At 40.6% G+C, this 16736-nt stretch overlaps 2 protein-coding genes across 2 annotated transcripts in view; both read right to left on the bottom strand.

Moving 5' to 3' along the window:
- Positions 1–11571, bottom strand: part of LOC104966885 (protein KIBRA-like) — a 27659-nt gene extending 16088 nt beyond the window's left edge. The window contains exon 1 of the mRNA XM_010796205.1: positions 11564–11571. The gene's annotated coding sequence lies outside the window, so the exon portion shown is untranslated. The remainder of the gene's footprint in view (positions 1–11563) is intronic.
- On the bottom strand, positions 629–6873 carry akap17a (A kinase (PRKA) anchor protein 17A). The gene is made up of 6 exons (XM_010796204.1): positions 6604–6873; positions 4842–5191; positions 4263–4481; positions 3715–3927; positions 1328–1476; positions 629–1095 (listed from the first exon to the last, which is right to left on the bottom strand). Exons 2-6 carry the CDS (start codon positions 5178–5180, stop codon positions 729–731), a joined length of 1287 nt encoding a protein of 428 aa, XP_010794506.1. The 5' UTR covers positions 5181–5191; positions 6604–6873; the 3' UTR covers positions 629–728.
- Positions 11572–16736: the final 5165 nt, after the last annotated feature.

Here is a 16736-nt window from a genome sequence, read left to right on the forward strand (position 1 = left end):
CGGTGTGTGTCTTGGTCTGGGACCTCGGCGGCCGGAGAAAAAATGAAATGGGAGAAGTAAGGGGATACCCCATTATTCCGACTCTACTCTTGGGAGGCGTAGCATAAACAGGAATCCTTATACGACGCCGGAGAGGGGTACATCCCTACACAGTGGCTCGGGCCATAATTTACGGGAGGGCGGGCGGCCCTAAATAATTTCTGTCACCCATTGCAATTCGAGGCTGCAATAGACTGAAAAATAGCCATGACCCTGTAAATTTTTATAATACAAGTATACTACATAATCACGATGTATTTGTAAATATAAGCGTCAAAATCAAAGCTGTTGAGGCAAAGATTATACGTTTTTCTGATGTTGTACGCAGATAATACATAAAAGTTCGGAAAGGTTAGGTCTGCTTCTAGAGAGAGAGGGGCAGACACACGCTCCTCCGCCCCGTCAAACATTTCCCAGAGGACTGACACAAGTCAGACAGTGTAGGACCAATCTCCAATGAGACCCAGACCAGAAAGTCCTGTCTCACAACACAACTCATTAAAAGAGCGAACACACCAAACAAATTTATATAAACCGGAAACAAGTATCACTAACTGCTAAATTAAGTGCATTTTCCTCGCAGGTTGCTAAATGTTTTGTGCGTGTGTGTTTATGTTGACAAGGAGGTTTAATAACTGTGTGCTACACAAAACGTGCAGTCGGTTTCATTTTCATCGCCGTTTGTAGAGTTAGCAGGGTATTTTTATTTTAACTCTCGTCCCAAAATTATTTTTTATCCTCCCCGACACTATTTTTTCGGCCCCGGAACGACGGGACGTCCTTAAGCTCGAGCCCTGATTGTGTGCATGCCGTACCTTGGCCCTGGCCAGCAGCTCAGCGATGAGCCGGATGGACTCCAGGTTGCGCTGAGCCAGCAGCAGCCTCCTCTCCTCCATGGCGATCTTCATCTGCAGCTTCTTCTGCTCCTCTTCCTGCTGCCGCCTCACCTTCTTCATGTTCTTCTTCTCTTCCTTCTCCCGCAGCTTCTGATCTCGCTTTCGTATCCTCTCTTCCTTTCTCCTCTCCTTCTCCTCCTCTTCGTGTTCCTTCTGTTTCCTGTAAAAAATATGAAGTGAACATCTGTGATCTCTGGCAACTGTCTGCTATGTGGTCAAACAGTGGAAATGCATCGTCACTTCTCTTGGTACAGTGAGATTCAAAGCACCAAAAAACTGATTGAGTATAGTTTGGTTTCAGAGAATGCACAAACATTCGCTGGCCTAAATCACAGAGTTACATCACTTTTCCGTGTTGTGCAATATAAGCTCGTTTTTGTCTTCCATCATACCTCTCCTCATCCTTACGCCGCTCCTCCTCTTCCTTCTCGCGTCGTTTCTGCTCCTCTCTCTGCCTCTCCAGCTCCTGTAACTTCAGCCTCTCCAGGCCCCTCCTCTTCAGGGTCAACTCACTCAGGTGCTTGTTGGTGTCAAAGGCCACCTGAGGAACACACATAGATAGGGATTAGCAAAAAGGTTCATTTTATTCATCAATAAGTGAAACAACATGTACATTTTCTAAGAATCACTTTTTATTCTAAGAATACTCCACTGTGTGCTACAATGTTTTATTGTAGTTTTAATAACGTTGCTGTAACGTGTCTGTGTTTTGCTTTGGTCATCCCAGACAGTGAAGCAAAATCTAATTTAGTATTGTAGAGAATGGGAATAATAAATGTATTTGAGTAACTCTGATAATCCACATTTTACAGCTTGATGATGTAATGTTAAATTACACAATGACAGTGCTTTGGTTAAATACAGACTTATACAATACTGATCATCAGGCATGGAGAGTCATCGTTGTTTTAAATAAAAGTAAGATAAAGCCCTTCATGTTTTGGCAAAAGCTGTTTACCCTCATTTAGATTTCACAGTGAAGCGTTATGCTGTGGATTAAGAGACCTGGCTCTCCCCACCCTCATTACCCTTGAAATGATGACGAGGCTTAGATTTTCATTCCACTAAAAGGTCTTAAAGCTGCTATGCGTCTCCCTGAACAACACAATCTAATTGCTGAAATCTGCCTATATGCAATATCACTGCAGCATTAACAATTCACTCATGGCCAAAACAGAGGTATGTGGAAGTCTGATAGGCCTCCGTGGGTCATTCAGACCAAGAATAGCATTGTGTTATAAGAACTTAATCAAAATGGACATTGTTTATGTTACAAAGTAATCTCCCGTCACCAAGTGTGTTTGTATGTCTCAGTGTTGTAGTCAAGTCACCAATTCACGAGTCCAATTCACGAGTCCAATTCTCGAGTCACCACTCTTCGAGTCCGAGTCACCCAAGGAGTGTCCGAGTCGAGTCCGAGTCATCATTACCTGTGTCCGAGTCCAAGTCCGAGTCACCCAAGGAGTGTCCGAGTCGAGTCCGAGTCATCATTACCTGTGTTCGAGTCCAAGTCCGAGTCACCCAAGAAGAGTCCAAGTCAAGTCCGAGTCACAAGTCTTCATGTATTCATCTTCGTGGATATATGTGTTGAAATGTAGCTGCTCCTCTATATTGCTTTTATCCTGTCATGTTATATTAATCTGTCTATTGAACTGCTGTGAAGCGAGTTTGGCTACAATTCTTGTAATAGGTGCTATACAAATATAAAGCTTATTACTAATATTAACATTATTATTATTATTGTAAATGACCTTTAATAGTCTAACTATATTTAAAATGAGTTACCTTTTAGAGAAGTGATTATATTTGTATGCCAATATTTTCCTATGGTAAAGTTTTAGTTTTGCACTTTTATTTTGATAGTAATAAGATCGGGACTCTTATTTTTGAAGGAACTTTTACCGGTTAAATCGGTTTACTAATAAAGATTTAGCCCCAGAAAGCATATGGCTACTTAGCATGCAAAATGACGTAATTCTGCATGTTAAGTAGCCATGTGCTTTCGTGTTATTGGCTGAATCTTTATTTATTGATTAGATCACGTTACTCGTTTAGTTAATGATAGTGTTCAAGACAGCCATGTCTGAACTCGATCCTTAGAGTAATGTGTTACGGAGCCTTCTCTTCAATATTGTTTCCACATGACGAGCATTTTGCGCAGCTCTTTTCCAATGTGGAAGCAGAATGTGTGAAAGCATACAGCAGGATGCGGGGTGTGTCTCTAGACTGGAACAGCGGGGCCCAATACGTGAACTCGCCTCACAGGTGCACACGCCAGGATAGAGGACATCAGACTCCAGAGAAAAGTTGCTCGAGTCCGAGTCCAAGTCAGAGCGTCAATGTACAAGTCGAGTCCGAGTCATCGTGGGGGGGGGAATTCACGAGTCCGAGTCCAAGTCAGCGTACGCGAGAATTCACGAGTCCAAGTCCGAGTCGCGTCAATCAGTGCGCGAGTCCGAGTCGAGTCACGAAAATCGGCACTCGAGTCCGAGTCCAGGACTCGAGTACTCCATCTCTGGTATGTCTGACCAACAAACTAACCCTTCAAGTTTTCCCATTTGCTTCATGGAGGACATAATATAAGTTTTAGATATAGTAATGAACATATTTAGGATTTCAAATAACTTAATCAAGCTTCATTTTGTGCACATGGTCACGAAGCTCAGTAAGCATTTAAGGTATGATATATTGACCATCTCAAAACTGCAAAAGTAAATAACCATCCTTTTCTGCATAATGTTCTTGTACAGTACTTAACAACCAGGAGAGCCTGCAGTACCTTGATGTTGCAGGCCACGGCCTTCCCATCGTCTCCTTTCAGCATCAGCTTCATGCTGCGCAGGGTGTCCATGGCCTTGGTGAAGCCCCCGTACTCCTGGTACTGGACATAAGCCTCAAAGTTCAGATGACCCCCGAAACTGAACGTGTTGAAGTTCTTGTCCAGCATCTCCTCCCTGTACGGGTCCAGCATGGGGATATCTACATTCCGCACCTAGAATCAAAAAGTGGCATATTGGTCAAATCAAATATGTTATTTTTGGTTCAACCTCTAAATATCGATGATGCAACAATATAAAACACATGACGTTTACTGATTTGGTCAGTATTCTCAATCAAATATGTTCAGCAACTCTATCCTTTACATGTACTGTATGTGAATAAAGCTATCTATAATGAGTTATATTATTTTAGTCAAACAAATCCCAAGAACTTTTTCCCATGAAGCCTAGTGGAACAGCTCCTTATTTCAAGAAAACAAATAACAACATGTAGATTTCAATATTCAGGTTAAGTTCCTGTTCAACATAGAACCAGAACATTTCCCACCTTGCCAAATGTCTCAAAGACCGCAATGAGGACCTCTTCAGAGGGCCGGTCTGGGAACGGGCTGTCCTTCTTGCTAAACCATCGGCAAGGAATTCCCTCCATGTGGATGGTGTCAGGCCTCTCCCCCGGCAGAGTCTCATTCATGTCCTTTGCATCGCGGAAGAAGGAGTCCCAGTCGTGACGTGTAGGGAAGTCCACTTTGTTCTCTACTGCACGAACCTGAGGAAAGAGGGAGGGGAGGGTCAATATACAGTTTATTAGGAACAATTAAATATATCTAAAAACCTCCCTGCGATGGATTATATTTTAGTTGAAGCCGTTTTTGAGAGGAATTGATTACATTTTATGGGCATTTTGGTGATAATGCAGAGAAGTACTTCTTATATTTAGTCATTGATATAAATGACGTGGGCAAAAATATAAAAAACATCTGTCGGTACAATAAAATGTAACTCAAATGCGCCAAATCTGCAGCCATCAAAATATCAAAGTAAGTACCGGGAACAGACGCTGGGATCAGCAACATAACCAGCAAAGCTTCAAGATAGGCTTTGTGGTCAACACTAATGTCAGCCTTACCTTCAGTACATCAGTAAATCCACTCAGTTTGATGCTCTTTCCATCTAAGCGGGACAACAGGCTCTTGACCACTGTCCTGTTTTCGACCTCGCCCTCAAAGCGGATGAAGTCCATGGTGCTCTTGGAGATCCGCAGGGCTGAAAACTGCTCTGGAGCTACCATGGCCTTCACCCTCTCCATCACCTCCCAGTTGGAGATGCTCTTGCCTGGCAGCTTGAGTTGGGGCAGTGCCACACTGACAGTCATTTTAGCAATGGGCTTGAGGTACAGGTTGTACTCAGAGGAGAGGCACACTGCCTCTGTAGTGTCATGGACAATGGTGGTCATTGTGGCCGACATAGTGGAGAAAGCTGCAGGAAGATGGAGAGACAGTGAATACTGTTAGCTCATCATAGATGCTCTTGAAATAATCATAAATGACTTAACTATTTTTAGTTTATTCACGTAACAAACTAAATCAAGCGAGACAGTGATTTGAAATGTAAAAATGATGGTTCACACAGACGAGTTGATACTAATACAATAACAGAGTGCTTTCCAAACAAAACTCCATTAAAAAAATCAATGTTTATCGGAAAACACACAGGTGGTTATTTTTATTTTATTTAGGTACACATCTAAGTCAGAATGCAGCGCTTAAATGTCATATTAGGCATTTAGTTTACAATAAATGTCTTTGTATACAGAGGTTAACATATTCTTAGGGTAGATAATCACAGTTCTTTATAGTGTTGTCACGATACCAACATTTTGGTTTCGATACCGATAACAAGTCAAGAATTGCGATTCCGATTCTTTTTCGATACTTTTCTTAAAAAAAGGAAAACATTCTTAAATGTAATTATTGTGCTTTATTTCACACCAGAACCATAACCATAACACAAACGTTTAAACAATGAGAACAATACATTAAATAAATGACTAGAATTTGTATTAAATACAATTAAGCATCATCTATAAACACCTTTTTTGTTTTTCGCTTCTGCCGTCTTTTTTGTCAAAAAGCCGAGGCGCAGCCGCAGTTGCACTCCCACTTGCAGCCTTGCTGCTCGTTTTCTCACATGCTCTGGCAGCTAGCGCGTGCACGAGAGAGGGGAGGACCTTAGAGCGTGCTGAACACACACGGCTCTTATTAAAACGGCGCTTTCTCACCGGAGTACTTTTCCCCGTCATTCTTAAAGTACCGATACTAATGAAACGGAGGAATCGTAACGTTTTTAACGGCAGGGTATCGCGGTACCTTTCAAGTATCGGTACACCGTGCAACACTAGTTATTTATGTCAGTTATCTTAAGGGATTTGCCTGATCAAATCGTCACGTTTTAAAACAACTGTTTAGCTAACATTAAAACCTGTATAAATATACAGTATGTGCCTAAAACGTAACTAACATGTTATGTGGCTAGGATAGTTACTAACAGCAATAGTGGTGTTAGCTCATGTCAATCTTAGGGAAATATTCTTTGTTTGAACCACTGTGAACGCAACACAAACGCTGGTTGTATGCTAACATGTAAAGGCTGTAAGCTAACTGGTCGCTAGCGTTATGCTACATCCCACAGGGAGACACACAATATACTAGCTAGCTAGCTGCCGTTAATAATAACAATGTATTGACCATGTTGGACAAGAGATAAACAAATAGCCAAGTGAAACTTGCAGAGGTTAATAGAAAACCAACTTAAATGTGTGTTATTTCTAGCTAACGTTATTTGCAGGCGAGTTAGCTTACAGTCATAAGTAACTCTATCCACACAATTACCTTTTGAACAACGCCGGAGAGCGTCAGTTATGAAAGTAGGTTTCACCGCCTCTTGCCCAACATCCGTCAGCTTTAAGGCTAAAAACAAAAACGTACTGATTTCGTAATGTAAAAGACTGTTCTATAATACATCCATGGAATAATCATAGACAAACTACATGCCACTTCCGTATGCAGTAAACTTTGACCCTACAAAGAAACAACGAGTATCAGCATCATAGTGGAGCTTGTTCAGAACAGCGACTCCATGTGGAACATGTGCAAAGTACACATCAGGGAAATAATATATGGCAATAAAATTGAATATTATTGATAAAATCATGACAATGTGTTGCATCAAAGTTAATCAGTTTAATTGAAATCACCTGTGTTTCTGGTGTGTAAAAAATGGGTAACAATGCATTGCATGACTTGAATATGACTGCTGTAAGCCTATTGTAACCCCTTGAGGCAAATGTGTGATTTTGTCATATAAAAAAACCCATTATGCAAACAAATATTTCATATAGTTTAAATAACTCATTCACATTACTTGGAAGTCATTTTGTTCTCACTTTGACATGAAATGGCTCTCTGATGATTAGCATCATCATTTCGTTACAGTTTTTCAGGGTTGTAAAGTAAAATATAAATCATGAAAACAAGTTACTTTTGTAGACACTGAATGTCACAAGGCGAACAGAAAATCAGGCAGACAGTGAACATTTGTTTACAACTTGATGGTTATTTTTGTACTTAGTCACAAGTTAGGCGATGCATGTCATCATGGCTGTGGTGAAAGTTAGGGGAAAGTGAGAGACGGGGATAGATTGGACATGGATTACTCCAACAGCGAACGGCCCCAGGCTCAGAAGTTGGCACAGTTTCCCCTGAAAAGATGGCAGAGGAATTTACATAATAGGCATTACTCCCTTCACTTTGTATGTAGGTCAGTAGCTGCAGTCAGACAGTCTCTCTGCTCCATCCAGATCAGCAGTCATCTAGCAGATAGGCTGCCCTAGAGCAAATAGGCTGAAATCTACCGTCCCGGGGAAAAAGCTCATCCCTTCAGTGACTTCTAAGAATCTTGTTTGACGAGTCGACTACAGCAATACCAGAGTTCAGAAAAAACCTCAAAAGAGCAGACTGACTCAAGAGCTTTTACATTTTTCACAAGCAACCCATTTGAATTTAATGACTGCATACATGTAATCCTGCCTTTATATGGCAGATTTGTTCTGGTAAACATGAAGTAGAACTAGGGACTAAGAAACACATCTGTTCCAGCAGAGCAGATTTGTTATGTCCAGTACATTAATACAAATGTACCATCCCTTTTATGATAGCATATGAATATAATTGAACTAGTAAATTTTATACTTGTTGTTGCCTCTTATCCTCGATGACATACTGGGGGATAACATGCTCAACTACGTGGCTTACAGAAAAAAAACAACCTCCTCTGTCAGACTCATATGCCAAATGTAGTGATAAAAATGATAAACACCTTAAATACAGTTTATTGGTTTTGCATTTGCATTTAAAAATACATTCTTAACCAAAACATGTCCAGTGCAGGCTCAAAGATCAGATCAACATAAATGCTCAATAATCTTGTAAAAGTGTTTCGTCCTTGGTACAGCAGCGCACGCACGCACGCACACACACACACACAAAATATTATTGTGTAGTGTCACATGGGCAGCTTGCGGACAGGAAGGAGTGGATATACTGTAAATGGGGGCACAGGGGTCATCGGATCATCAATTATTCAGCACCAGCAGACAACAACAATCACTTGGTGTCCAGCAGGACTGGCAACAAGAAAGCCTGCTTCGATTTGAGTCACGACCCATACTGGTTGAATTAGCATTGACTTCATGTTCCTACACATCATGTGTATTTGTTAAATTGGCACAACAGTAGCATAAAGGGAGAGCACTGACTTTTATGCAAACCAGTAGTGCTTTATTTCATTTTCAAGGATGAAACATAAAGACAAGATAACAGTGGCTCAGTAACAGTGTATTCACAACACATAATAACTTCACAGTATTTCAAACAGAAGATGGAACAATGACCTACAGTACAGACATACAAATGATCAGTGCACAGAATAATGTTTTCCCCTATTCATGCATCTGAAAAAGTGACATCAAAGTAGGCTACATACATTTCTAAAACAAAAGAGTCAGCATTATATTAACATGAAGCCCCATGATTTGAGTACAAATGCTACAAAATACTAAGGGAACATTCTTAAACACTAGGAATAATCAAATATATGAAAGGATCACGTATTTGGGAAAACAGTCAAAAACTCAACGTGCTCCTCAGCTTAACATACAGTACAGCATATAATGGTCTGAACTCTTTACTATCAACAGATGATGCAGACATGATTGATGATTGAATGGTTGTGTACATGCAGAGCAATACAGGAGGAAGATACAGGCTACTTATCAAATATAAAATCTGCTCCAGAGTGGTAAAGAAGCATCAGGTTGTTTGACTGTGGATTTACTGTCAAACTAAGCAGTGCTATGCTGTTTGTTTATGAAAAGACCTGATTAACCTTTCACATTATAGGTACATTACAGTCAGTAGAAAACCGACATCATGTGCTTAACCCTGTGAAACAGTCCTAAAGTGTAACTGATCATTGTCTTCATAGTAATTGGATCCAAGTAAATCCATGGCAGCTTTCTTTTGATGCAAACTATTGATCAGCTGTTCGGAAATGTATAATACAAATTGAATTGTAGTGTATATATACACAGTGCATTATTAATCTAGGAGTGTAACATTTGATCGCCCTTTTCTTTCATGTACAATATGAACCAGCATGATATCAGACCAATTACATCTGGCTTAGTTTGAGCAGTTTCCTCTCATAATCACAAACCATCTTCAAAGTGACGAGTGCAAACGCAACGACTGAACATGGCAGTTTGGACATACATTGGAGTTCTCTGGTTACAAATACTAAAATCTGGTACTTAAAAATAAAAATTCACATTCTTGAAATGTGTTTTAAAAAATCAGCACCACTCAGGCAAAAGAGGTTGAAATATAGGAATGTGTTGTATGAATATATTACTTTCATCTGCACGCAAAATAATGGTTTGGATTAGTGTGTTGAATCTGTGTTGAAGTGCTATAACAAAAACCCTCACCATTTGGAGTCAAACTTAAAGTGAAAATGTGATACAATCCTGTTGCATTTGTGTGAACAGTTTTCTAGTGTAAAGTGTAAAAAAAATGTTTTCATGTTTGCTACCTGCTCTTCAACCGAGACTAAGAAATAATGAAAAAGAAAAACTAAAACCAAAAAATTCAAAAGGAATTCAAAGAGTAGTTGCTCAATGAATTGTTGTAGCAAATCAAATGCTACATAAACTGTGACCTGCCCTCAGTGATCATCAACCTCGGCCTGATTACTGCAATAAAAACAAAAATAAGTTCGATTTTTAGATAAACATAAAAATACTATAATAATAAAACTTAGTATGTGTGCGGATTGGTCTAGAAAGGTCTGACCTGTCATCTTATAAAAGGGAAGTAAACTGTATTTTGTAAATCAACGCACTATATTTCAGAGCTGTGTTACTTTATCCAAACAGGTTGGACAGTGGGCGGGTTCGGATGGGGCTGCTGGCGAGCTCCTCCCCCCTCCCCATCTCCCCCGTGTCCCTGAAGGAGGCGCTGTGGATGATCTGGGCTCGGTGGCGTCCGCGGTGCAGCCGTGCGTTCAGCCGGCTCAGAGACGACTTCCTCTGCATCCCCCCCTTGTTCTTCCCGTTCCCGGCCCCCTCCTCCTCAGCAGGTGGGTTCAGGAGCCGCAGTGGGTTCAGATTGCCCTGAAGGACTCTGGGAAACCGCCATCCACGTGTTCCGCTGTTACCTTTGTTAGTGTTTTCATTGTCCGACTCAGCACCCGGTGAGGTAACCACTCCCTCCTGCTGCAGGTCAGCGGCAATGGGCGGGGCCAAGTACTGGATTGCCCGCCTCCCGCTGTAGTCTCGAGCCTCAGGGTCCGCCTCCCAGTCTGACAGCAACACACGGACCACCTGTCAATCACAGCACATTAAATACACACAGAAGAGGAAATATTAAAGGCTTCCTATTATACTATTTTTAGGTATATACTATGGGTCTCAGATATATAAAAAACATGTCTATGAACTGTTTTGCTCAAAATACCAAACAGATGTCCCATTCTAGCCATGCCTCATACCCCTCTATTTCAGCCATGTTACAGAAGTGCTGATTCTGGGTCAGTAGCTTTGAAAAAATAAAAACATTTGAAAATAATAATAATAAGGAGGGGGGCGGGTGGGGACCCCACCCGCCCCCCTCCTTATTATTATTATTTTCAAATGTTTTTATTTTTTCAAAGCTACTGACCCAGAATCAGCACTTCTGTAACATGGCTGAAATANTCGTTCTTTTGTGTCTCACGCTGCGCCTCCCCTGAAGCTCTCTGGCGCCCCCCAGGGAAGGCGCGCCTCACACTTTGAAAACCGCTGTATTAGAGGGTAACAGGTTGCAGAGAGGCCTAGCCCGGCACCTGGAGTGTGGAATGTAGCCACTGACCTACTCCTATACCTCTAACCAATTCAGGTTCCAGTGGGGACCGTTCTCCCTGCGTGTGCCTCTCCACCTCTGTCTCCTACTTCTTACTTGCTACCCTTTTCCCTCAACCTATCCTAAGGGAGTGCATGTAAGTAGACACGTTAGTTTAGCTGCTATAGGCTTAGACTGTCGGGGGACACCTTACTTCTTCCTTCTGTCTGTTTGTACCTTGTGTAACTCTAATGTTCCGATTAAAACCAGCTTCCCCCAAATCTCTTTTTTGTGTCCATATACTGTATACACCGGGATCCTGAGTCGAGGCTGATCCTGTTGCTGTGGTCGTGTGTCCTGGATCCTCTATCCTGAGTATTGGGTCTGAGTCCTGGACTTCGAGTCATGGCTGAACCTGTCTCTGCGGTCCTGCCTGACTCTCACCATTTCCCTGATGGCTCCCACAAGATTGCTGACATCCTCGTGGATTCATCTTCTTATTATAGACACATGCATTTCCAAACATTTGGTCTTTCCAAACATTTGGTCTACCTACGCTGTAAAATGTATTATCTCTTCGATTTACACCCGGCATCTATTGCACGTCTGCCCGTCCTGGGAGAGGGATCCCTCCTCTGTTGCTCTTCCTGAGGTTTCTCCCATGTTCCCCTTTAAACTGTGGCGTTTTTCTCTGGAAGTTTTTCCTTGTACGATGTGAGGGTCTAAGGACAGAGGGTGTCACATTGTCATACTGATATTCTGTACAAACTGTGAAGTCCACTGATAAAAGTGTAACATTTGTGATATTGGGCTATATAAATAAACATTGATTGATTGATTGATTGATTGATTGATTGATTGATTGATTGACTAACTCCTTCAGATTATTTTGAGACAATTGATTATCTCCTCCTTAATTTCTCTCTATTTAGACAGCCGATGGTGTGTCTTGGCTTGCTTCATTTCAAAAGAGGAACAAGAATATAATTTCATTTCAAAACAAACCCCCAGAAAGGCCTGCTTGTCAGAAAATGTTTATCGTGCAAAGTTACTTAAACTGTATATCTAATTTCTGCACATTCACACTTTGTAATTGACTCAAACATTGTCAGTATCCACACGTTCTTGGCAGCTTTATTTTCTTACACTCATAGTTCATTATAAAGTGGTGTTTGCTTAAAGACTAACATTATGAATTATTCATGAGCATACTCTTTTTTTTCTCCTGGATCAGGTTTTGTTTGCTCCAAACTGTCACACCATATTTTAATTATTCGGCTGCCTGCCCAGATTTATAGTGGAAAAACAAAGAGATTTGACCTTAAAGGGGCAATCCTTTTGCCATTTGAGATCAAAACACTTAAGACTTTCTTTACTTTCTCTTCAGCAGATTACTCGCAGAAGTTGGCAGGACAGTTGAGAATAGTCACAGAAAAACAACTGCTTATTATCTCACTGTTTCCTTCTTTCTTCAGTACACACCAGTTAAGGTCAACAGTTTTTTTTTTATCAGGCTCAGTGAGAACCGGCCATAAATACACGTTTAAAAATGTCTTGATGTTATTCCTGCTCTCTCTTACACTTAAATCGATACATATGACTGTGAGTGATGCTCCGAAGACAAAAACCAGAGCAGGTCCATAGACAGTGAATCAGAAAAGATTGTGGAGTTAAGTGGTGGGGCTTCCAGAGATTTTTTTCTGCAGATATAACAGCTGACAATGCAACTAAAGCAGGGGTCACCAACTACATTTGTCCAAGGGCCAAAATTAATCCAAGAAACACTTTCAGGGGCCAGAGATTTATATATATATATATATATAAATCATAATAAATCACATGATTAATATGTTCTCTTTGTTGAAAAAACTATCTTTTTTTTTATAAGCCTGTATCCGGGGTAATACAACTGAAAGCAGTCCTGATTGGCAGGGAAAGGAATCAACTTTTTTATTAATAATTATTATTTATAATGATTGGTGGGAAACGGTTGCAGGATATAAGAAAATTGTTTTCCAGGCACGCATATACCAAATAATGCTTGCGCTGCCATTTCCCCACATAAACATAACAGTCTACAATGAAACGGTTGTCTCCTGTGTGCTCCACTTCCTCCTTGGCGAACCGGTAACTTTCTTGTTAACCCGTTTTGGTTTAAAAACAGAATAAGGTTGGTTTTTTGGTTGTCCGTTTTCTGCTTTTCCATTTCAATTTTAAAACAGAAAAACAAAAAAAAACACCGGTTTATAGTTTTTCCTATTCGGTTTTGAAACGGAAAAACCAAAGAACGAACCACACACGGATTAAACATAAACTTCTCCTCGTATTTTTCTAAATTATTTTTTTATAAAAGTAATCATCATCTTTATATATATATATATATACAATATATCATATATTATCTATACAGCACCTTTGGGAATGTAGTGTCTCGATCAAGGACACAACAACGTTTTTTTGACGAGCGTAGGGCTATAACCGGTGTAACTCGAAGTGACATGAGTGGGGGGCGAACGCACTAACCACTCCGCCAACGCCACTGTCACCCCTGCCGTTCGGGCGGGATCAGAATGTTTGGCAAGCCGGATGTGGCCCGCGGGTCGCCAGTTGATGGTCACTGAACTAAAGAGTGAAGCACAGGAATTTAAGCCTGAGAAACAAAGAACAAAGAGGGTCTTCCTTTAATTTGTTTGTATGAACTTGGTGGCATACTTTACATTTCTAATGTGTCAAATTGAGACTGAAGTTTATTTTAAACAATAAAAATTTTTTATTTACATAATCAAACAAATGTGTCACAGTGTTGATGTCAAAAACATCAATGTATTGTGTGGTGGAGATGTCGGTTAAATTAGCATGCAACACCAAATGTTCCTCGAGAGGCGATAATGAGTCAATTTAGCAATTGTAAGGCTGTCCACCTGTTTACCTGGTCAAAATGTAACCTCAGAATACAAAAACTACTGCCTATAGGTCAATGAACCTCTGAATTGGCACACTTAACTTATCTTTTAAAGTCTGTGCTCAGTTGAACTGGACAAGTGAAGACAGACTTCTTCTTTAGGTAGCTTATGCAGTGCTGGGTGAAATGAGAACTCTCTGATTTGGCAAAACACAGGAGGGAAGCCCCGTTAATCAGGTTACCAGTTAGCCTGGTTTTCACATCCAAGGATTCAAATGTGGCACTTCTCATTTAGCAATTCATACAGTCTGGTTGTGCCCCACTATGACATACTTTAATATATGGTTCAAGTGCCTGCATAGGCTTAATGACTGCTTGTGTTGTTGCTGTTTGTAGGAGAACACAATACTTTTTGCAAAGTTAACTACAAGAAATAAAATACTTCCTTATGTTGAGCTATACTTCAGAACACAACCTGCTGATCCAAGCCGTTGTTGTACCAAAAAGTTGTTTTGAAAATGGGTCCTATTTTCTTTAAGTCATATATTGCAAATTGACAAGATAGACACTGTTTTTAGACTGTTTCTCAAGGTCAAAGGTCATAGAGGTGCAAGTGGGGTATTTATTTTTTGATGTACTGTATGATCTGTGAACAAGTGGGAACACATCAAATAGACTGAGTTAACATGCATTTCTGCCTTTTATTTGTTTTAGAATCATATGTACCTTGTCAATTTGATTTTTTTTAACACTATTACTTTAACAACCACATTACAATAATCCTTATACTTTGCTGTAGTTCAACTTATTCATGTGTATAGTAATTGCAAAGATATGCTTCCAAAGTAGCTTCCGCAACTCTTACCCTAAGTTTCCTCACTGGATGAGACAGCAATACTCCATTTTCAGTATCCGACATGTGTGCTACAAAATCACTCCTCTTTCTTTAGCCTCCATGCTGAAGTAGGCTGCACCCGATCACACCGCTCAAACACAGGGTGCAGCGTTGCCTTTAGGCGTGAGGAAATAAATCAGCGCTCTGTAGGTTTCTCTCCTGTAGAAATCAAGGTCATACAGTGTCTTTAAAATCTAGGACAGTTCTCCTCATGAGACGAGCTGCTCATCCACCTCGTGTTACCAGGGTGGCAGAGCAACCGCTACATAACTGCACCACCGTGTGCACCACCAGTAGAAATGTCAGAAGAGCAGGGGAGATTTATTGTGCAACTGTATGTAACCTTTCATACAAGTTAATCTCATGAAACGAATCAAATGTATACATATCTGAACTAACAGGAAACAATTTTAAGTATCCTGGGCATTACATTGCGCACTCTGATGAATTTGTGGTGTGAACAGCCAACCTGCTGGAGGTCTCTCAGAGCAGTTTACTGCTGAGAAATTGATGGACCGTGGTGAGTATTTTCTTTTCTTTGTGTGCTTACTTTGTGCCCTCCAGTAATTCCCTCTGAGAGACGTCAGCCTAGTTGCCCAGATTAAATATCTCTGCCTGTAAGTGGTCGGTCTGAGCTGCCATGCAACTTTTCATGAAGTAGAAAAGGAAGTCGACCTCGCTGCAAACACTTCTTAATAATGTTCAGGCAGTATAGACGTTTCTAAACCCCTCACTTACAGAGCTTTACATTCAATACTTGATAGTAGTGTGAAAAACACACAAAAGCCTCTGTAAACAAGCACTGGTCTCTGTTGGAGGCCCTCTCTGTCAGATAGTTCCCAGCAGGATACAGTCTGATCAGCAGCATCTTGTTGACGGCTTGCAAACATCCTCAGTTCATCATGTTCAAACAGTAGGAGGCCTCACACCTCACATCACACAGAGGAAACAGGAGGTCCCACATCAGGTTCCTGTGTTGCCACCAGAAAGCAGATGAGACCTGTGTATGTCACATTCAGTCAATACACACATATAACGGTACCACTTTACTATACGACTAACCTTATAAATGGTTTACGAATAGTTTATAATTCATTTATTAATTAGGTTGTGAGCACTTTATAAATCATTAATAAGCTTTTATAAGACATGAGATAAACCGGGCAACTGTGACCGATTCCTTGCCAAATAGTGAGCCCACATTTATCTGTACTGCTAAGCCTTATATTGGCTACTTAGCTTACTTTGTCTTCTTCATCAGCCAACATCCTTGGTATCTGTTGTTCACTGAGTTGATTTTCCCCCTTCCATCTTGATGTTTCTTGGCATCTCTTATGACCATTTATGAATGAATTACTAACATTTATAACTGCCAAAAGGGAGCCTTATTGTAAAGTATAAAACACATTCCCATTTATGAATGAGTTACAACCATTTATAATTGGTAAAAGAAGTTAAACAAGTACAAACCACAGACTGTCTGTGTCATGGTGAATACAGTCGCTGCTTTATTTATGTCTGTATAAGGCCGTTGTTGTGAGTGTGGACGGTCGGAGCATATACAACGTTAGCTTAGCCGATCTCCATTCAGAAAACACGAATTTTAAAAGGTTTTTTGTCTGCCGAGCAGACAAGCATTAATTCATGGTTTTCACTAACCGATATCAGTATGTTGTTACTTCGGCATAATTTTGAAACGTGTATTACAATTGAATCACGGTAAAATATGTTCATTTTGTTGTAGTTGCCAGCGGTTCTCTCACTAGTTTAGCATAGACTGCCAAGGCACAC

This window comes from Notothenia coriiceps, unplaced genomic scaffold, assembly GCF_000735185.1.
Source record: "Notothenia coriiceps isolate Sejong01 unplaced genomic scaffold, NC01 NC01_scaffold00037250, whole genome shotgun sequence".
NCBI classification, from domain to species: Eukaryota; Metazoa; Chordata; class Actinopteri; order Perciformes; family Nototheniidae; genus Notothenia; species Notothenia coriiceps.

What these genes read in the sequence shown, in the direction of transcription:
- akap17a (XM_010796204.1), bottom strand. Translation starts at nt 5,180, where the DNA reads ATGTCGGCCACAATGACCACCATTGTCCATGACACTACAGAGGCAGTG. An exon ending in CCGTGGCCTGCAACATCAAG is followed by an intron (nt 1,477 to 3,714) that starts GTACTGCAGGCT and finishes TGTGTTCCTCAG; the next exon opens with GTGGCCTTTGACACCAACAA. An exon ending in CGGCGTAAGGATGAGGAGAG is followed by an intron (nt 1,096 to 1,327) that starts GTATGATGGAAG and finishes TATTTTTTACAG; the next exon opens with GAAACAGAAGGAACACGAAG.